At 40.5% G+C, this 20,462-nt stretch overlaps 1 protein-coding gene across 1 annotated transcript; it reads left to right on the top strand.

Annotated features, from left to right (window-relative positions):
- Window positions 1–1,151: 1,151 nt before the first annotated feature.
- Window positions 1,152–13,962, top strand: LOC147888411 (syntaxin-32-like). Its single transcript, XM_087392660.1, has 5 exons — window positions 1,152–1,520; window positions 3,475–3,725; window positions 3,812–3,981; window positions 13,204–13,398; window positions 13,549–13,962. Exons 1-5 carry the CDS (start codon window positions 1,274–1,276, stop codon window positions 13,706–13,708), a joined length of 1,023 nt encoding a protein of 340 aa, XP_087248786.1. The 5' UTR covers window positions 1,152–1,273; the 3' UTR covers window positions 13,709–13,962.
- The last annotated feature ends 6,500 nt before the right edge of the window (window positions 13,963–20,462 follow it).

The raw sequence follows: 20,462 nt of genomic DNA, 5'->3' as shown, positions 1-20,462 counted from the left end.
GTGTTAATGTTTTGAGATGCAAAAACCATCTGACCTGGAGAGTGTCTTTACTAGCCTTGTTAACAGTTCATGGAAGTTGGGGATTTTTTGGGCTTCTAGGCCAATGTTTCTTTCCTTTGAATTTGGTCAGCATGATTTTTTGTAATTGAGGTTATTCTATTAGTTTGCTCACCCTAGCCCTAGGCTAGAATAGGCATTAAAGGTTGCCTGTCCTCAACTACTCTTCCTTTCTTCTTTCTTTTAAGAAACTACAGTTTCTTTTATTAAAGCATGGTCAAAGTGTTTTTGCCACGTTGGTTGTGAAAGAAATCTTCCTCTAGCACTGGCCACATTATTGGTAATCATAGAATAATCCCAAAAGGAGACCATGAACTCAAGTTACATGATGTATGAACTAATATTACGTTATTGGTAATCTCAAAATAATCACAAAAGTCGACCACCACTAAGTTACATGTTTTGTGAAAATCATAAAATCTATGTTATATAATTGATGTTGTTCTCTCTCTAGGGCTTGACACACTCTCTCTCTACAGGTGTCACCTTCAAAAACATCCCAAAAACGAGGTTTTCAAAAATGGAAAAAGTTGCAAACCACGGTTGGCGCTTTTGCTATACATAGGGGCTAGAATAGAGAAGGCAGCTGTGCATGGTTGCCATGTGATTGCACACCACCCATCAAAATTTGAGCGCTTGGCTAACAAACAAATACTGATACTCTCTTGTGTCACGCAAACTATAGTCTAAAACTAGTCCTTCATTTTGTGCAGCCTTTAGAGCAAGTTAACGTAGGTAATAGACGGCAAGATCCTTCTCGCTGATGCAGTCAATGGGGAAGCTACTCTTCAGCGTGTATATAGTCTCATCTTGGCCAACATTTTTGCCGCTCCTTCTCGGGAGCAGACTTGTTGGTTAAGGGAGCGACTCTTGTTGTAGGGTGTGTTGAGTTCGATCTCTAGGATCGTCTGATCAGACCATGTCCTGTGACGTGTGATGAACGTATCTTCATCCGACCTGTCTTGTGACGTCTGATGACGATCGTGTCTTAATCGGACGGTGTGGTGTGGAGTGAGTTAAAAAACTTCCACTAGATCATGTTGTGCCGAAGCAGCAAGGAAATTGTAATCAGAAAAGCAGATCACCAACTCAAGTTGAACAGAAGAGAAGACGATAGCAACTGCCCATCTGCCTAAATCATCTCCCCTGCCTTTGCTCTTGTTGAGCTTTGCATGGATTTCCCCTGAGCCTCTTCGCCCTTCTCGAATTGCCTGCCATGGCTCCTTCCTCATCGTACCAAGATCGCACCTCCGAATTTCATTCCATCTCACTGCAATTGCAGAAATCCCACCCATCAGCTCCTTCTCCTTCCTCGGCCAATGGTCCTTCCGATTCCTCCTCCTCCAAGCTTCCGGAGCTGCCTCGTTCCTCGGCTTCCTTGCAGTCCCAGTTCAATACGAGAGCATCCCGGATCGGTCTCGGCATCCATCAAACGTCTCAGAAGCTTTCCAACCTTGCGAAATGTGAGTTCTTACGACGTTGAATTGAGCACCCATCATGGATGGTTTTTCGGCATTCGGATTTCGAACGCATTTGTAAAATTTTGGAGTCTGAATAGACTCCTTCAAAACAGTGGGTACATCATCGATGCACGCTGGCCGATCGCACACTGATGACGCTTTGGAGACATCCTTGCTTACGATGGTATCGAGGGATGTAGCGTTAGTTTGCCACATCGCAGGCTATTTCAAAATGGACCCATTTGGATATTTTCCACACAATGTGCTTTGTCCAAAATGCGGGATTTTCGATCGTTTCTTGACACACTTCTTGAGCGCACAATTTTCGCACGGATCAAGTGAAATGAGCATAAAACATTGCGTCCCTACCTTATGCTCGCCTTGTTGCTAATGTAAGGAGCAACAAGGCTCCTAGTGGCGGAGTCGATGGGGTGCCCTCGAGATTGCTACATCGGTATCCTGTACTAGGCCAATCATTGTTATTACAGCAAGAAATCAAGTCCAGGAGGGGCATCCACTAGACTTGTTAGACGCGTTACTTGGATCTGAGCAAGGCCAGCGTTGCTCGGATGGAGTCAATCATCTACTCATACGTGATCATGAAGAGAGCAAGAGAACGACGTGGGAAAAATATTCCAACAGAGGGCAGGTTTTTGTGTTTACAGTCTTAAGGTAGGAGATTAACGCCAATTGCCAATTGCAGCAATTTGGCTACGCACACGCGAATAGTGCACAGTTGGTTTGTGGTCTCCTCCAATCCCAGTACCCTCCTAATTCATCGATAATACCTCTCTGATAAGATATGACTGATTAAGCCAACGATTCCTCTACCCTTGGTAGTAGTCCCAACTTTAGGTGAGGCTCGATCATGACATGCATGCAATGCAACCAGCAATGCAGTGGTTCAATTTTCCCATGCTCTTTATTTTTAATAAAATGAATCTGTGCTTCTTTGATTGAAGAGGCCAATTTATGCTGTTCTGGCTCTCAATTGAGAATCTGATACTGGCTCTCACGCAAGAGATGCATCGCGATAAGTAACAGTTTTTCCTTCGGCTTTTCTTGCCTTCTAAAAGTAGACATCGAACTTGTTGAGGAAGGGTCAGCCTTTACTATCACCCAAGATAATAATTCTCTTACAAACACCCTCTTTGCACTTCCACATCCTTGACACACAGATCATATATGAATCCCCTCTTTTTTCTTTCCAAGGGAGTGCATTTGGACGGAATGGTTTGGCTCCAAATCATGGGAGGCATGATCATCTTGATGATAATAGGTATTTCAAAGGCATCCCGTTGATGTTAAAAAGGCTTGTCCTTCCGTAGATTGTCGGATATATAAACAATTAACGAGCCCAAAATATATACAACTCTAAACATTGGACCAGCTTTGGATACAATTAACCAAAGGATTTTTAGTATATCTGGGGCATCTCAGCCTAACATCATTGTCAGTCTAATTGTGCAGTCTATGTGTAGGTAGATATTCGATTACACCCATGTTTACTTTGTTGTTTGTTTTGAGAACCAGCTTTCTAGGCACAAACACCCACCAACGTCTCATGGAGAGCTCTTTCCCCCGCCTTATGTATTCTGGGCCACCTCTAGCATAGCCATGCTTTGCTGACTAGTGGGGGGCAGAGAAGATACCAGGGCCTTGTTGGACCCAGGGATGTGGGACTTGCCTTCAGCCCCCAGGTCCTTGGCTTGCCATGCTAAAACTAGCGGGTGCTCAAGAAAGAATTGTCATACCCAGGCATGTGGTCAATTTGTAGGTATAAATTAGATAATATCTATGTTGCATTGACACCTAACATACTTTCAAATTCAGTTTATGACAAGAGAACACATTCTGTATTCTTGTGGCTATTTTTGCACTGATCCATACACATTGTGTCTGATGGTTTGTTTCATATTTGTAGTGCATGTTGACATCATTTGTTCCCCTGTTACAGTGGCAAAACGGACTTCCATGTTTGATGATCCATCAATGGAAATTCAAGAGCTGACAGCTGTTATCAAGGAAGACATCACAGCTTTAAATGCAGCAATAGCAGACGTACAATTATTGTGCAACTCTCAATATGAAAGTGGCAATCATTCCAAGCAAAGTAGTGAGCATTCTACCACAGTCGTTGATAACTTAAAAACCAGACTTATGACCGCAACAAAAGAGTTCAAGGAAGTTCTAACGATGCGGACTGAGGTGAAATATGCAAATTTTTTATCCTTGACTGTTAGTGTTGGGACGAGTAGTTTGTTTCTCTTTGTGACGGAGGTGTCTTTGTGCAGAGTTTGAAGGTCCATGAGAATAGGAGGCAACTTTTCTCTACAAAGATGCCAAAAGACAAAAACCCATTTGTACGGCAGAGACTTCTTGCTGTGAACAATTCCGGAGGATCAAGTGATGCCCCACCTTGGGCTGATGGTTCAACATCTACTTCTCCACTTTTGAGCTCAAGGTTATGGTTGCTTTCTCCTTGGGATTCTTGTTAAAGCCACCCAGACAATGTTTTTACCTTCAGCAGTATCCCAATATTTGTGTACAGAGATATTTTTCATCATGTTTCTTCTCACTCAATGTATGGTGGATTGACCTAAACTAAATGGCATTGTGGTCGTCTGATTTTTTCTAGTGACACTTCTGGTAGGTGTGTCTCTAGAGTGTAGCATTGTTTATAATCCTTCTGTGCCTCTCAATGCCTCTAAATGTGCATAACAATGAAACTCTGAAAAGGCTCTGACACTCTTAATATGATAAAGACGAAAGACACATGTAGTTTGCTAGGCTGAGCTTGCCTTGATGAGGTCTATGCCATGATATGAATGCTTTTCTCTGGTTTTAAGGGCACAATCTAGAGGCACAAATGCCTTGCTCTAGTGTCATTTTTTATTGGTGTGGACAGCTTGGCCTATGGTAGCGGATCGGGTGTGATGAGATTTATTTGATCAGTGGACTGCCCTGTCATCTCAGTATCTGTGACCTAGCTATTGTGGTTATAATATAGACTAGCATGCCTGGTCTCCACATGCCCCATAAGGGGCAGTAAAGGCTAGTACCCCCTCTTCCTAGTAGAACACTCTAGGGCAAGTCCCTAAAAGTTGAACTTGGTATAATAACGCGTACTCAGTATATTGGCTTGGTGTGGCTAAGTTGGTTAGTAGGCAATGATATGCTTGCCTACCAAGCAAACCTAGGGTCCTGAGGAGTCTTATACTGTTACTGCTTGGGTTTAATACTGCACAAGAGGCAACTACTAGAGGCTTGTGATAGTGCATAGCCACAATTGAAGAGCGCAAGGCTGATGGGATTTCCTAGTTTAGCCTTGCTCTTTGAAGCAACGGTGAATGCTTTTTAACCTTGTATTAGGGTCGTAAGTGTTGAAGATGTTTGCTCTTGGATAGATTTCTTATAATCTTTACATCACAATACGTGATTCTTTGTTTCAACAGTTTACCCTATGGGCACTAATTGTGCTGTCTTTTTAGCAAACTTTTATCTTTTCATGTATGAGTTTGAGTTTATGCAACGTCTTATTTCTATCAATACCTGCCGTATCAGTTTACATAAGCTCAGCAAAGTTAGGCATTTAATAGATGATTTATTTGTACTAGATGTTCCTGACTTTCAAGACTTTATGTTCAAAGATGCTTGTGCTTTTGGAGAAGGAATCTATCTTTATGACCCTTGTGAAACTGCACTTCAAGAGGGGATTCTTGTGTTTTCTTAGATCTTAGACTCTCTCAATCTGTGGCAGGATTAGAGGTTGAGATTTATGATAAACGTGAACAACTTGAATATAGTGGTTTACACATTATAAAAATGCCTCACATTGACTCAAAACATTTCTGATTCGGCAAAATATGGAGTCATTTCTTCCCAATTCCATAGATATGACGTATTTTAGGAAGCACTAGGTTTGCCCAAGAGACTCCGTGGGTCTTAGAAACCCAGTAGCTCCTTATGCTTGGGTAATGATGACAACATAAGCGTTGCATTGCTTAGTAAGTATGTCCTCCTTTTGTTTTGCAAACTTTTTTGTTACCTCATTTTTCTTCTATTTCGTTTTCTCTTTTATTTTGTTTGTAGAATTTTGGTCTTTAGAACAACAAAAATCTGAATTTATGTGGTTGGATATATACTTACAAAGGTATATATTGTATCCAGGTTCTCCCTCAGATGCCTTCTTTCTGAGCTCCTCCCGAAACAACATAGGGCTCAAGTCCTCAAATGTAAGAGTTTAGATCACTGCCCTTTGGTAATTGCCATCATAAATCCTTCAAAGCTCCATGAAAAGCCTTTTGAGAAACATCATGGCAAGTGCATTCTTATCTTGTACATGGCAAATATCAGTAAACGGATAATCTTCAACCCATAGATAGTACGGGACCTATAGATAGTACCAGATGTATGGTCCAAGTGTGGAAGCATAATTTTTAAAGGAATCCATGTGTACAAGAGAGACTTAGGATCTATGGTCCCAGTGTGGAAGCGTAATGTATAGAAGAATCCATGTGTACAAGAGAGACATAGAAGAAGCTCAAATAGACATCCATATAGGCAGCAGACCCAAGGTGGGTGGCTATATTCATCAACTGCACATTCATGATTAGGCAGCTGTCCACTCTCTCTTTGAGATTCAGTAGTTGGCTAGGAGCCAGGGAGTAGCCATCCTATTGATAGCCCATGCGCTACTCATGTACAACCTTGAAGGCTGCCTACAGCTTGGCCTTGTGGTTGATGAGCTGATGTGCTATGTCAGCAGCTGCCTAATGAGCTGATCGCCATGTAGTAGCCTAACTGTTTGAGGCCTCTGACTGTTTCTTTAGTTGGCCCGTGGATGGCCCAATGGTGGTCCTAATGAGTAGCCAATCAGCCACTTTGATGGACCATGGGGTGGAGCATTGACTTCTCCAACATCCCTCTTGTGATACTCTTCTTCTAATAATGTGTTGAAGACTTAGGGAGAGCAAAGTGCTTTCCTCTTGCTGTTCACACCTCCCAGTATCAGTAAAACCATTGGCTTACAACTAATGATTGAATGTGTACTAGGCTTATATAATCACTGACATGTCCAGACGACATGCTTTAAGCTTTTTTAACCTTTGATAAAGAAAAGATACGTAATCTTTCAAAGATTTCAATTGTGATTTTAGATTTAGATGCTTGTTTGGGAGAGACTAAATGAAATCATTTAGACTTCACAAGCAGTTGTAGCTTGAATGAAGAGATTTTGGACTACTTTTTGATTAGCCTTCTCCTTTAGTGCTAGCCTTCGTAATGGCTGAGTCTGCTCTTCACCTCTTGAGTGCCGACAGAAACTCAGTACGAAGACTTTGTATAAATGGATGCTCAAGTATGTGTGGGTGTGTGGATTTGTATTTGTGAGAGCATATTTTTATACTATGGTTTACACCCACTGTTGGGCGCTAATAACGTCAGTGGGGATGTCATAGTAGCTAGTCCCTGCTATGCGTGATGGAGTTTATGGTTTTCAATCTTATGAGTGACTATCATGAGATTGGAACTGCGCTATGTTGTGTTTTTTGAGGATGAGTTTGGGAATGTCCTTGGATTCATCTAGGTATATGTGATTTTGGAGGCGCTACGTGGCATGAACATGGTCTGCGTTGGGATTTTAGCTTGGTAAGCACCGGGTTTTAAGTCCCACAATCCCTCGAAATCCAGATGGCACCTTATGCTTGGGTACCGATGAGAATGTAAGTAACACATTCTAATCTGTTTTCTTCCTGCTTATCGTCGAATCACGGGTACAGGCACTTGGTTTCTCCTCCCAGCCAACCTCGTTGGTTGCAAGCTTCTAGATAGATCTGTTTTCGTAAAAGCTCATGCTTGCTTTTTTTCCAACGAGTCCCAAAACTCCCTAGATGAATCTAGTATGCCACATGTCATAATTGTAGGGTCCTTCCTTAATGCATTACTTACCCCTCTCTTGGGATATCTTTGAAACATTTGTCCCTAGGCACATTTCATGCATTTAGGTCCCTTAGCCTTAGATCCACCTAGTCTAGTGCCATGTCACCCTCACCAAGGACCTTGACCTTTATTCCTTTTTGATCATTTACATGAAGCCCAAACAAATATAATACAAATATTGATCCTTTAAAGGAAAATGCCGACTGACCCTTCCGATTGAATCTGCCCCAACTTGAGGTATTCTTCCAGTTGTCTTCGCACCTCCGCCTCTTCAATAAAACTCAACCTATAAGGAGGTCTATTTACAGGTTCTGCCCTCGGGATTAGTTCAATCTTGTGCTGAACATTCCGCTCTGGAGGTAACCCATAAGGTAGCTCATCCCTAAAACAATCAGAGAACTCCTCTGCTATTTGATAAGCCAGCTTGGCCATCTCTCCATTTTGGGTAACATCAGTGCTAGCCGAAGAATCATCAATCGGCTCTACCGATGCTGTACAAAGAAACAAAAACTCTTCTTGAGCTTTTCGAATTTCCATCACGGAAACCAACGGTCCTTGAGATATATCCCTTTCACCTCGTAAGACATATAGCACATCATTCATCTTGAATTGATAAATGTGCTTTTTCCAATCTATGGCTGGATTCTTCCTAGAATGCCAAGCCTTACCCAGGGCTACGTCTGCATGAGCAAGCTTAGTCATTTCAAAATCAAGCTTCTCAGCATAGTTCTGAATTCGAAGCTCCAACTGGGTAACCCTTTGGTCCCATACTTCAGTTGAAATTCCGTCTGCCATTCTGACTGTATATGCATAGTCAGATGGACTAGTCTTTAATTTCAGCCTCTTTACGAGCTTGGAGTTAATTACATTGTGCGTTGACGCTGAGTCAAACAACACAATGACATCATGATTAGCTACTTGTTCTTTCATCTTAATTAACTCCGTATCATTAAGGGCTGTATACCCCGTTGCTGCGAGCTTTGACAGGATATTATCAGATGCACTAGTTACTAACTTAGCAACAGACACACATAACAAAAAAGGTACTGACCTTTGAGAAGATCCTGCTAGCTGAATCTGCATCTGTTCTGCTCTGGGACTTCCCTCCATTTCCATGTCGCATTCTGAGACCATCATCTCAGCCATCCGACGATCTTTGTTTCGTGGACAATCTTTCCACTGATGAGGCTGAAGGCAACCAAAACATAAGCCTTCTCTCCTCGCTTTTTCCCTTTGCTTTGGGTTCAAAGAGGACTTCGACCAAGCCTGGGCTGCCATTGGTGTTACTTTTCTTTTCATTCCAATGGTGGTACTTGATTTAGGAGTCTCAACTGGTTTTGCCTGTTTGGCTTGACCACTAGACTGTGAGGCACCCCCTTTGCTAATCCACTTCTTCTTAAACCCAGTTTTCTTCGGATACCCATACTGAGTCCCAACCTGCACAAACCCACTTGGTCTGTTCCCTTTTGCATCTTCATAGTTCAGGGCTATGGCAATTGCTTCATCTAGCGTGTTCGCATACTTAGCCCGAAGTTTCATCTTGATTCGATCATTCAATCCAAAGATAAAATCTTTTACTTTGATTGACTGAGGTAGGGGCTCATCAACCTTCATTACACTTTCTCTGAACTTATCAGTGTATTCTGCCACTGATAAATTTCTCTGATGAAGGTTTCGATACTGATCCCAAGCTCGGGATGCTTTGTCAGGAGGTAGGAAGTGTTTTCTAAATTCTTTTTTAAACCCCTCCCAGGTAGTGGATGCTACTCCATCTTTCTGCTGTTTTATCCACCACCTATCCGCAGCCTCATTAAACATATGGGTGGCCTGGCGGATTTTATTCATATCATTCTTGATTTCACAAATGGCGAATGCCTCGTCCCATTTGTGTAACCAGGTGTCAATGATATCGGAACTACGGTCAGACATCCGACCAGAATACTTTTCTGGCCTATAATTGGCAATATTAGGCATCTTAGCCCTCCTAGGCTCTCGACCGTACGAACACTGGACTCCGGTTCCATCAGAGATTTACCTTTCTCCTCACGAGATGGTCTGACAGACGTACTATGCACCATTTTTCTAAGTTCAGACTGCCCCACATTTGTTTGTAACTGCTGCGCTAAAATCTGTTGCAAGGCATCCTCTAACATGGCAATTCTGCCAGACAATGTATGGCGTGCAGGGCGCGACACCTGCGGGGTTGGCCGGACTCCCGACTCTACGGGATCCATCCTGGAAGCTTCTTCTTCTACTTCCATTCAGGTCAATGGGTGTTTAAAAAAAAATAAAAATAAAAATAAAATAATAAATAAAACACCGCTTAAAATTGTAATTATAAATCGAAAGTCCAACTTTCAACTTTACAGCTGACAAAGCATATATCACACTGTAACCAAACCCGCTTTTCCCTATACTAGGGAAACTCCTGCAATCTAAGAAACTTCAAGCCCTTAAATCCAAAGGCATAAATCTGTTCCCAATCCAACTCACACACCTCAAAACTTCAGAAATTTAACCAAATAAAATAGAGGGAATAAAGAGTCGAAAGCCCCCTGGTATATCTTTGTTGCATGAAGAGTTCAACTAGTTCCCGTAAGCCGCTTCCACATGCATTTATGACCTGCCTTATAATCACGAACATGCTGTACGGTCATAACGTCAGACCCTTGCAGAGTAACTGACCCACAACCTCTGTTACGCTCCAGCCTTTGGTGTTTAGGATGGCAGACTTTTGGCAATTCCTTTACACGTGCAGCTCGTATGCCTTTCGAGATACCTACGTGAACCGTACGCTCCTGCGATAGCTAGTCCCGCCCTGCGATATCCCGGCGTCTTGGTCCCGAATTCCTTTGTGTGATACCAAGTATGAACTTGCGATGACGTCCGTGACCCCACAGCTGCGCCATCACCTACGGTAGCTGCGATGACGTCCGTGACCCAACAGCTGCGCCATCACCCGATAGCCCTCGTTGTGCGCCGTTTCATCCACGCTACCCATACTGTCCATCGTCACACACACCCAATACAACCTGCACTCTGATACCAAATAACACAGTCTAATCTGTTTTCTTCCTTCTTATCATCGAATCACGGGTACGGGCACTTGGTTTCTCCTCCCAGCCAACCTCGTTGGTTGCAAGCTTCCAGATAGATCTGTTTTCGTAAAAGCTCATGCTTGCTTTTTTTCCAACGAGCCCCAAAACTCCCTAGATGAATCTAGTATGCCACATGTCATAATTGTAGGGTCCTTCCTTAATGCATTACTTACCCCTCTCTTGGGATATCTTTGAAACATTTGCCCCTAAGCACATTTCATGCATTTAGGTCCCTTAGCCTTAGATCCACCTAGTCTAGTGCCATGTCACCCTCACCAAGGACCTTGACCTTTATTCCTTTTTGATCATTTACATGAAGCCCAAACAAATATAATACAAATATTGATCCTTTAAAGGAAAATGCTGACTGACCCTTCCAAGGTCATGTTACCTCAACTTGAGCGTAACAGTAAGCGTAGTTTTGCATATTAAATTCTCTTTTACTCTTAGTTTTGTTTAATGCCCTTCTGAACCCGCTTCTTCCTTTTTCTCTTTATAGCTACGATCTTCCAATTAACCCCCTCATAATGAGTGAACAACCTGGAGTCTTCCAGGCATGCTCTGAGGGTCTGTTTCAACCCATCCTTCCTTTGGCAAGGTCCGCAATAAATGAATATCTCCAGATATCTTGGACCACGAACTCTTGCTGAGCTCTCAGGCAGGTACTCTCTCCTGCCCCAAACTGTTCCTCTAGGGGCTATAAAACCAGGGCCATATGCCCTTTACCCTTTGTGGGGTTCAGCCCCCATAGTCTGCCCCTGTTCCAGGCCTGGTAGGCTGGCTGTGACCAGCCCTACCAGCCTCCAAACTGGCCAACCTGGCTGATGGCTCTCCTGCCATCTTGCGCCATGTGCCATCCATGATGCAGGCCATGCTGCGCCATCTGTCCAGGATACCTCTCTCTCTTTGATTCTTGCCCACATTGCAGCCATGCTGCTGCTCATTTGTCAGTCTCTCAAACCCTAGGTTCATCCCCCCCCATGCTCCCCTCATATGGGGGCTTACAGATGGGGAGGTGACCTTTCCAACAGCATTTTCTTTAACCTTGATGATTTCAAGCCCCTTAAATTCATTTTTTAAATCGGGAAAGGTTTTAGGGCTCAATCCAAATTCCTTAACCATAGAGACAACCTTGTAGCTAGGGTTTTAATTGATGGTAGGTCTATCAAATTAAATATTGGGATCATAAAATTTAACAACACCATCGAGACCTTACCACCCAATGATAGGGTTCATCAATCTCACCCTCGAGCACATGAGGTCATAATTGAGGTCCGTGGCCTAACCCCTAGTCCAGTAGACTTCGGCATCCTATACAATAGATGCCCTCTCCTTCAGGGAGGCATTGGATTGGCTTGCGAGCTTGCCATGCCTATGGCCAAGATCCACAATCTAGGTATTGATTAGTGAATGCCCATGGTCAAGCCCTCATGTCAATTTATAGCCTTAGCCATTATATCATGACAATTTATAGCCTTAGGCAATATATCATGAATGCTTTTGACCCCTCAAAAGATCTATTCACGTCTCCCTAGAGGGGGAGTTTAACTAATTGGAATACCCTAGGTCTAAAAATAAAAACTACCACGTGGAATGCTAAGGATAAATAATACCATCTGGAATAGACGTATAAGGGTCTGTGTAAGCATTACACATACATACATATATGTGCATGCGCACGTGCTTGCATGCACACATATGCTTCTTGTTCTACCTGTATACTCTCTATTTGTAGTTACCATGACACATTTCACTCGTACAATTTCAAGGTTTCGAAAATGCTTCAAAATGAAACATCTCAGGCTGTGCGTGCGTGGGTGCACCCACATTGAAAATTACCTTATGTTTCAGGAAAGCCAGAAAGTTTCGTTTTGAAAGGTTTCTGAAACCTGGAAACCGATTGAATGAAAAGTTTCATGGTGACTATGAAGAGAGAGTACACAGGTAGAACAGGAAGCTGGAAGTAAAAGAGCTCCAATGAGTACAACGTCACATCAAACGTACCATACAAGGGGTTGAAGGTGGACTTATATAATCCATCCTTTTAGCGCTCTCTAGTCCCTACCTATATTAGTCAATTAGTTGTAGAAGTAGTGCTAGCCATTGGCTTGAAGCCATTGGCTTGGCTTCGTGCCTCTCTTGACTTTGCCCAGGTTTTGGCCTTTATTACACACTTCAGTTTCCCAGTTGCCTGCCTCTTATTATCAGGTATAAACACATTTATTTGCATTTTTCTTCAAACTTGTGTGTGTTTTCTTCCACAGTAAATCTGTGTTACAATTTACAAATGATCAATGGAACAGTTAAAATGAATATAACATGGATGGGATACTATGAATGCACAAGACCTACTAATTTTATGGTAGGAGTCATTTTGTGAAATGATACCATCAAACCTTGAAAGACAGGAAGATCTGCAGTGTGTAAAATGGATTGTGAATTTCTGCAAGATCATATGACAGGGTCATAATGAGACTCTAGGCTCCTGCATATTTCAAATTTCAATGAGTTAGTCTCTGCTGGACGTAATTCTTCAGTAATGCGCTTAGCTGCATTTTTCTTCTTAGCATATCTGATCAGCTAGAGGTCGTGGCTATGAACCATGGACTTTTATGAGTCTCTCTTTGACACTGCATGTGCCTGTACAGGCAACTGAGAAGTGATGATAGCCCAGGATTTTCAGGTTCACAGCACACAATGCAACAGATGGTGCCTTTACAAGATAGCTATATGCAAAGCAGGGCGGAAGCCCTTCAAAGTGTGGAATCTACGATTTTGGAGCTAGGCAATATTTTCACACAGTTGGCTACAATGGTTGCCCAGCAGGGTGAAATAGCAATCAGGTATGAATAAAAGTCATGGGACGATGCACTATTTTACTACAGTCAAAATAAGCTTCCTCAACTTAGAAACTGGGTTTTCTCTTGGCTCATCTATGAGAAATGTGCCTCATTTCATATTATATGCACTGTTTTTTCTGTACTTTTGAACAGGATTGATGAAAGTATGGATGAGACATTGAGCAATGTGGAGGGAGCTCAGGGAGCATTGTTGAAGTACCTAAACAATATCTCCTCCAATCGCTGGCTCATCACAAAGATTTTTTTTGTACTGGTTGTATTTTTGTTGATATTTGTCATATTTGTAGCCTGATCCGGTGGGAGTTATGTATATTATTGTGGTCATTGAGTCATATACAATGCTTCTCCTTCGGTTCCTTCCCACTAAAATTTTTCACCTCCAGAAATTCTTTTCCATTTGTTACTGAATCAGAGGATATCTGTAACCTACCTCAATTGTGAGTTAAAGCAGCTCATTCTTACACGTGAATTTGGCATTTTATGGAGAATGGCATTTTTAAATATCTCTCCCATATGCAGTATGTAAACTACGTTTTTGTGAGTTAAAGAACCCTCCCAATATACCTTCTGTGGTCAAAAGCTTCGACAAGTATCTCTGATTTTCATTTGGGAGTTAAATAGCCCTCATGTCATACCTTATGTCAAATGCTTTAACAATTGTCTCTGATTGACTGGCTTGTTGGTGAAGAACTATTTTGTATGGTGGTCAAATGCTTCAACAATTGTCCCTGATTTTCAAGGCTGGCTTGGTGGTGAATTACTATTTAAAGGTATGTTGGCGAACCATGTAATACTGGGATAGCTAGAAAGTTGATGTGAAAAGCCAATGATTATTGAAGTTGCGAGTACTATTTTTATTTTTATCAAGCATTGCACGACAACTTTTCTCATAGGTGAGATGAGTCTCGACTCTGAGTTGCATATTGCAAAATTAAGTTTGGCATCAGGGATTCAAGGGGATCTGAATGAGCAGCTAGATATAACAATTAGCCTAGATAAAATCTATCATTGCATGAGGGGCAGCTTGCTCCTATCTTTTGGATGACTTGTGAATCAAGTCCTGCTTTTAGGCTGTTCTGCTGGAATGTTACAGTCTCCATCTATGCATGATGATGTGGCAAGAGCCTTTCTGTAGGTCGAGGGTTCTACCCAATTGTAAGAGCATTAGGCTTCCAATGGACATTCCTTGCTTTGACCTTGGGAAACATTATGGTATTGGAAATATTAATATGATCGCTTCATGAGAAAGTGAATGTGGATGACTTTTCACTTCTAAAAATATGAATGCTGTCCAGTGATTCATTACAACTGCCTTCTCACTTAGGGAATATTGCCTTGGGTTTTTGTGAGCTGCTTGACGCTACTGTCATATGGTGCTAGGAGCTGTCGGCCTAGTGCAGGATCTTGTTCAATGCTTTCCAAAGTTCCCAATCTAATATTTTCTTCATAGACCTCATACCTGTGGCTTATGCAATTTTGGCAACCCAGTAGAGCACTATGACTAGGATCAACCTTAGGTGTTGGTTTACATGAGCAACATTATGACTGCGTGCTCTATTTTGGAATCTTGGCCAGGCACAACACATGAAGCTAGCACACATCATGCAACACAATGCACACCAAGTGACTCCCCAGCTAACATACAAAAGGCATGCTCAAACAACAATTCACACACCTACAGTGCAAACAAAACACGTACACAAAGGTAACAACAATGGGCAGCATTGGGGTGATGCCAACAAAATAAAGAAAAGAGAAGAAACAGAGAAAAATGAAGGCCACATCAGCACTTTAAAAAAGATGGCATGTGGTAGATTGAGTGTTGAGCATGCTATTGACACATGATATATAATTGGTAACTCAACCCTGGTTAGATTGTTCTAGTCAACGGTTTTGTTAGTCTAACTTGACCACACTAAGTGAACTCAACCATCTGAAAATGGACTATAGCTAACCTATGTTGGTTTGGGTAAATGAATTTGACTGTTTGAAATAGTATAGCTAGACCCATCCACTTACATGTAGTTGGTCCATGTCCTTAGTCCATTCACACATCCACTTAGATTTAGTTTGTCCAAGTCATTAAGCCCATTCACACATGTAATAAAACCTTAAACATGGACTCAAAAGTCTGAAAGAAAAAAAAACACTCAAAATTCACCGAAATTTTTGGAAGCTATAATTTGTCGAAATCTCATTAAATTAAATGTTGTTTGGAGCTAGGGTTAACACATTGAAAGCTTTGCTTATGCACACATTTTTATGACATAGGACATTATACACACTATTAGATAGATCAAATAATACACCAATTCTAGGCACTCTCCAATGGAACAGTCATCATGTAGAAGTCACATCCAAATCGTTGATGCTCTCAACCGTTTTGCTATGACTTGTGTTGGACAATGAAATTTTGTTCATTTGGTTAAATATTCCTTTTTATCCCATGGAATTCAGAGTGGTTGCTTCCCTACTTGGAAGTCTTATTGCCATTTGAAGTCTTACTTCAAGTCTTACTACCACATTACACTTATGTGTTGGTTTAGGGTCTGTTGATGCTCGTTGGTTGTTAAACTTCACTAATTGATGTTGGTTGTCAATCTTCTTTCCTTAATGGTGCAATGTTATTGTTGTTTTGACTTCTAGAATGCTCTTGTTGGCGTTTGATCTTATGCAATTCTTCGTTGGATTCCCAATGCAAAAAAGTAGCTTTCACATGTATAGTGATGTAAATAAGTCACTACAAAAATGGAATGATAAAGGCCTCAGCATGCAATACTACGCTAACATAAACATTAGTAGCAACAAATAGGAGTGTTTAGAGAATATGCATAGGGAAAAGCTATTGGAAAACCACATTATAATGTCTTTACGACGATTGGACTTGACATCATATGTTCAACAACAACTTCTAGACCTCAGTTGTAATCATTTCTAGATCATAGAAAATAAAAAAATCCATGGGATTACATAGCGTGGTATTAACTTTTTGGATCTTGTTAGCTATATTTATTGTCTTTACCAGATAGCTCAAGGTTGTAGTCAATATGTTAGTTTCTAAGTGAACATAATTTTATATTAAGGTATTAGCTCTATTTTGTATTTTAATACAAGCATGCTCTAGCTTAAGAGACAAATTTAGGTACATGAATTGGTTAATACATGGAATTATTGTGGTCATGATAGACATTGTGCTATGGCATGCACCCATGAAGATCAAACTACCATTTTAAATGAGGTTTACGAATAGGAAGAAAAAAATTTTAGGAAGAAAGATGGACACAAGGAGATTCCAGAATAGGAAAAACCACACTTTTCATTCATTGGAGTGTACAATTTTATGGACATTAAACATTTCCCACATGACTACAGCTTACAGCTTCTTGCAAGCTCGTGACTTGCCATAGTTTCCTCCAACAGAGACATTGTGAGAATTTATACTCTTTCTAGGAATTTCAGAACCTCCATGATGTACAACTCTAACACTCTTTTGCTTCAATACACCTACCTCTGCATAAAACAGCAATTATTAAATGATAGAATGCTTGATGGAATTACTTTAGCTAGAAAGAACGGGTCTCTCTTGTTACATACCTTGAGATAGTTCTGATAATGGCACATCCAAATCGTTGATGCTCTCAACCGTTTTGCTATGACTTGTGTTGGACAATGAAATTTTGTTCATTTGGTTAAATATTCCTTTTTATCCCATGGAATTCAGAGTGATTGCTTCCCTACTTGGAAGTCTTATTGCCATTTGAAGTCTTACTTCAAGTCTTACTACCACATTACACTTATGTGTTGGTTTAGGGTCTGTTGATGCTCATTGGTTGTTAAACTTCACTAATTGATGTTGGTTGTCAATCTTCTTTCCTTAATGGTGCAATGTTATTGTTGTTTTGACTTCTAGAATGCTCTTGTTGGCGTTTGATCTTATGCAATTCTTCGTTGGATTCCCAATGCAAAAAAGTAGCTTTCACATGTATAGTGATGTAAATAAGTCACTACAAAAATGGAATGATAAAGGCCTCAGCATGCAATACTACGCTAACATAAACATTAGTAGCAACAAATAGGAGTGTTTAGAGAATATGCATAGGGAAAAGCTATTGGAAAACCACATTATAATGTCTTTATGACGATTGGACTTGACATCATATGTGCAACAACAACTTCTAGACCTCAGTTGTAATCATTTCTAGATCATAGAAAATAAAAAAATCCATGGGATTACATAGCGTGGTATTAACTTTTTGGATCTTGTTAGCTATATTTCTTGTCTTTACCAGATAGCTCAAGGTTGTAGTCAATATGTTAGTTTCTAAGTGAACATAATTTTATATTAAGGTATTAGCTCTATTTTGTATTTTAGTACAAGCATGCTCTAGCTTAAGAGACAAAATTAGGTACATGAATTGGTCAATACATGGAATTATTGTGGTCATGATAGACATTGTGCTATGGCATGCACCCATGAAGATCAAACTACCACTTTAAATGAGGTTTACGAATAGGAAGAAAATTTTTTTAGGAAGAAAGATGGACACAAGGAGATTCCAGAATATAGGAAAAACCACACTTTTCATTCATTGGAGTGTAAAATTTATGGACATTAAACATTTCCCACATGACTACAGCTTACAACTTCTTGCAAGCCCGTGACTTGCCATAGTTTCCTCCAACAGAGACATTGTGAGAATTTATACTCTTTCTAGGAATTTCAGAACCTCCATGATGTACAACTCTAACACTCTTTTGCTTCAATCCACCTACCTCTGCATAAAACAACAATTATTAAATGATAGAACGCTTGATGGAATTACTTTAGCTAGAAAGAACGGGTCTCTCTTGTTACATACCTTGAGATAGTTCTGATAATGGCACCAATGGGTCAGGAAGGCTCAACCAAAGGGTTTGTAATAGCCTATTGTCATACATAGTTGAGCTTAGAACGGTTCAATTCTAGCACCAAGTCATCATTCATCTCAAGAAGAGGGTCATTCTCAATGTCAATACCATCCTCAACCCATTGGCCACCACCGATAGTAGTGTCCACAGTCTTCAATTTGGACACATTACCTATGTTTTATTGTAGATCAGAAGTGATACATGACTATAAAGTTTAACAAAAAGCTTAAACAAGCTTTAATGCAAAACTAAATGTTTAGATAGAGCAATGCTGAAGAATTTAAAGTTGCACTTAAGCCCTTAGAGCTATCTATTAAACTTCGAATTGGTATTTGGGGCTTTACAAACGTGGGAAAATATTCAAACACCTATAACGAACTCATCAAGAAGGTCACATCAGTGACAAAATAAAGCCTGAAAAAGAGTTTTAAAGCCATGAACTGCTTTGAAGCCTAAAGAGGTGGTTTGAAGCATGTTCAACCTTTGAAATAGGTGCACTTGGCCTTCAAGTTGCTTTCAAGGCACCAATTTAAAGTGGAACATAAAGCCTAGGGACCACTTTAAGTCCTTAAATTGGTTTTCCATGTGATGATTGAAAGCATTTACTGTCACTCTAAATTCCCATCTCTCACTTTAAAGACCTATCTCCCAAAGCCACATCAACAACTTTAAAGTGGAATACAATGCCTATGCACCACCTCAAAGCCTTAAAGTTGATTGTAATGCAACTCTTGAAGGCCTTTAGGTCACTTTAAAGTTCAATCTACTGCTTTAAAGCCCCATCTACCACTTTAAATCCATATCAACTACTTTGAAACTCAGAAATCAATTGAAATCAAATACATATTAAAAGTCTACGGATCTAGAGTACGTGCCAACCTATTGACTGCTTCATCTCAATTTGTACTTGGGTAACTTGCAATGTTCTTCTTGTTTATTTGTGTTTACTTGTCATGATTTATAATGTTATGATGACTATTTTTCTGAGCCTTATATATGTGAATATATATATATATATATATATATATACACACATATACATACATACATATATGTATATACATATACATACATACATACATACATACATACATATATATATATATACATATATATACATATATATATATATACACACACACGCACACACACATATACATACATACATACATGCGTGCATGCGCGTGCGCACGTGCGCACACACACACACACACACACACACACACACACACACACACACACATAGCCACAATCAAATTTGGTGGCTGTTAACATGTAGCCAATGTCATGCCAATTTTACTGGTATAATGTCCTTTGGATTTTGATATCTAAATCAAAGTTGTAAGCATTTCAATATTGGTCAACTTTGATTAATTTTGCACAAGGGAGGAGACCTCAATCATAGCTTTAATACTAGGTTGAAAGTGGAGAAGAGACGGAGAGAATACACAAGATATCCTACAATGTACATATCCATCAAAAAGTGAAGGAAAACACACTTATATACACATGGTATCCAAGGTCAAGGTTTCTTTTCATTGACCCACTAACTTTGGGTGCTTAATCTATATCAATATTAGCCTTGCATACTATTAACAATATATGCATAGGATATCTACTTGATGTTAAGACTTCTCATCAACGTCTCTTTTTTGCTTGTCCAGCCTTGAGGCATGGCAAGATCAAAAGCAGAGTAAAATTTCTATGACATCCAAAACTATGAAACACATACACACACACACACACACACACACACACACTTTTTTAAGTGAAAGCTTTGATTGATTATATTACAAGAATAGTCACCTCAGAAAAGAGGCGCTAGAAAATACATCAACTGAAGATCTCAGTATAAGCTGATATACATCCTGATCTATTTGGCGAGTCCGCAAGAAATCAAAGAAAGATTGCTACAGAGAACACTTAAAGAAAGCAAACAAAGAGAAATTGGGATCACTAAAGACTTTACAATTGCGGTCTGTCCATAAAGTCCAAAGTGCCCAATAGCGAGCCCAAGATGGAACTCCGGTCGCTGGGGATGAAAACCAAAGAGCTAGAAAAATTTCCCAAAGAGAAGAGTTGGGAATATCGCTCGTAGCCTCTATCGAAGAGAACCCAGAAATTGTTGAGAAGAAGGG

The sequence above is a fragment of the Dipteris shenzhenensis genome, chromosome 21 (assembly GCF_047967505.1).
Source record: "Dipteris shenzhenensis isolate YYH24624 ecotype China chromosome 21, Dip_SZ_1.0, whole genome shotgun sequence".
NCBI lineage: Eukaryota > Viridiplantae > Streptophyta > Polypodiopsida > Gleicheniales > Dipteridaceae > Dipteris > Dipteris shenzhenensis.
This window is presented reverse-complemented; position numbering and strand designations above follow the sequence as displayed.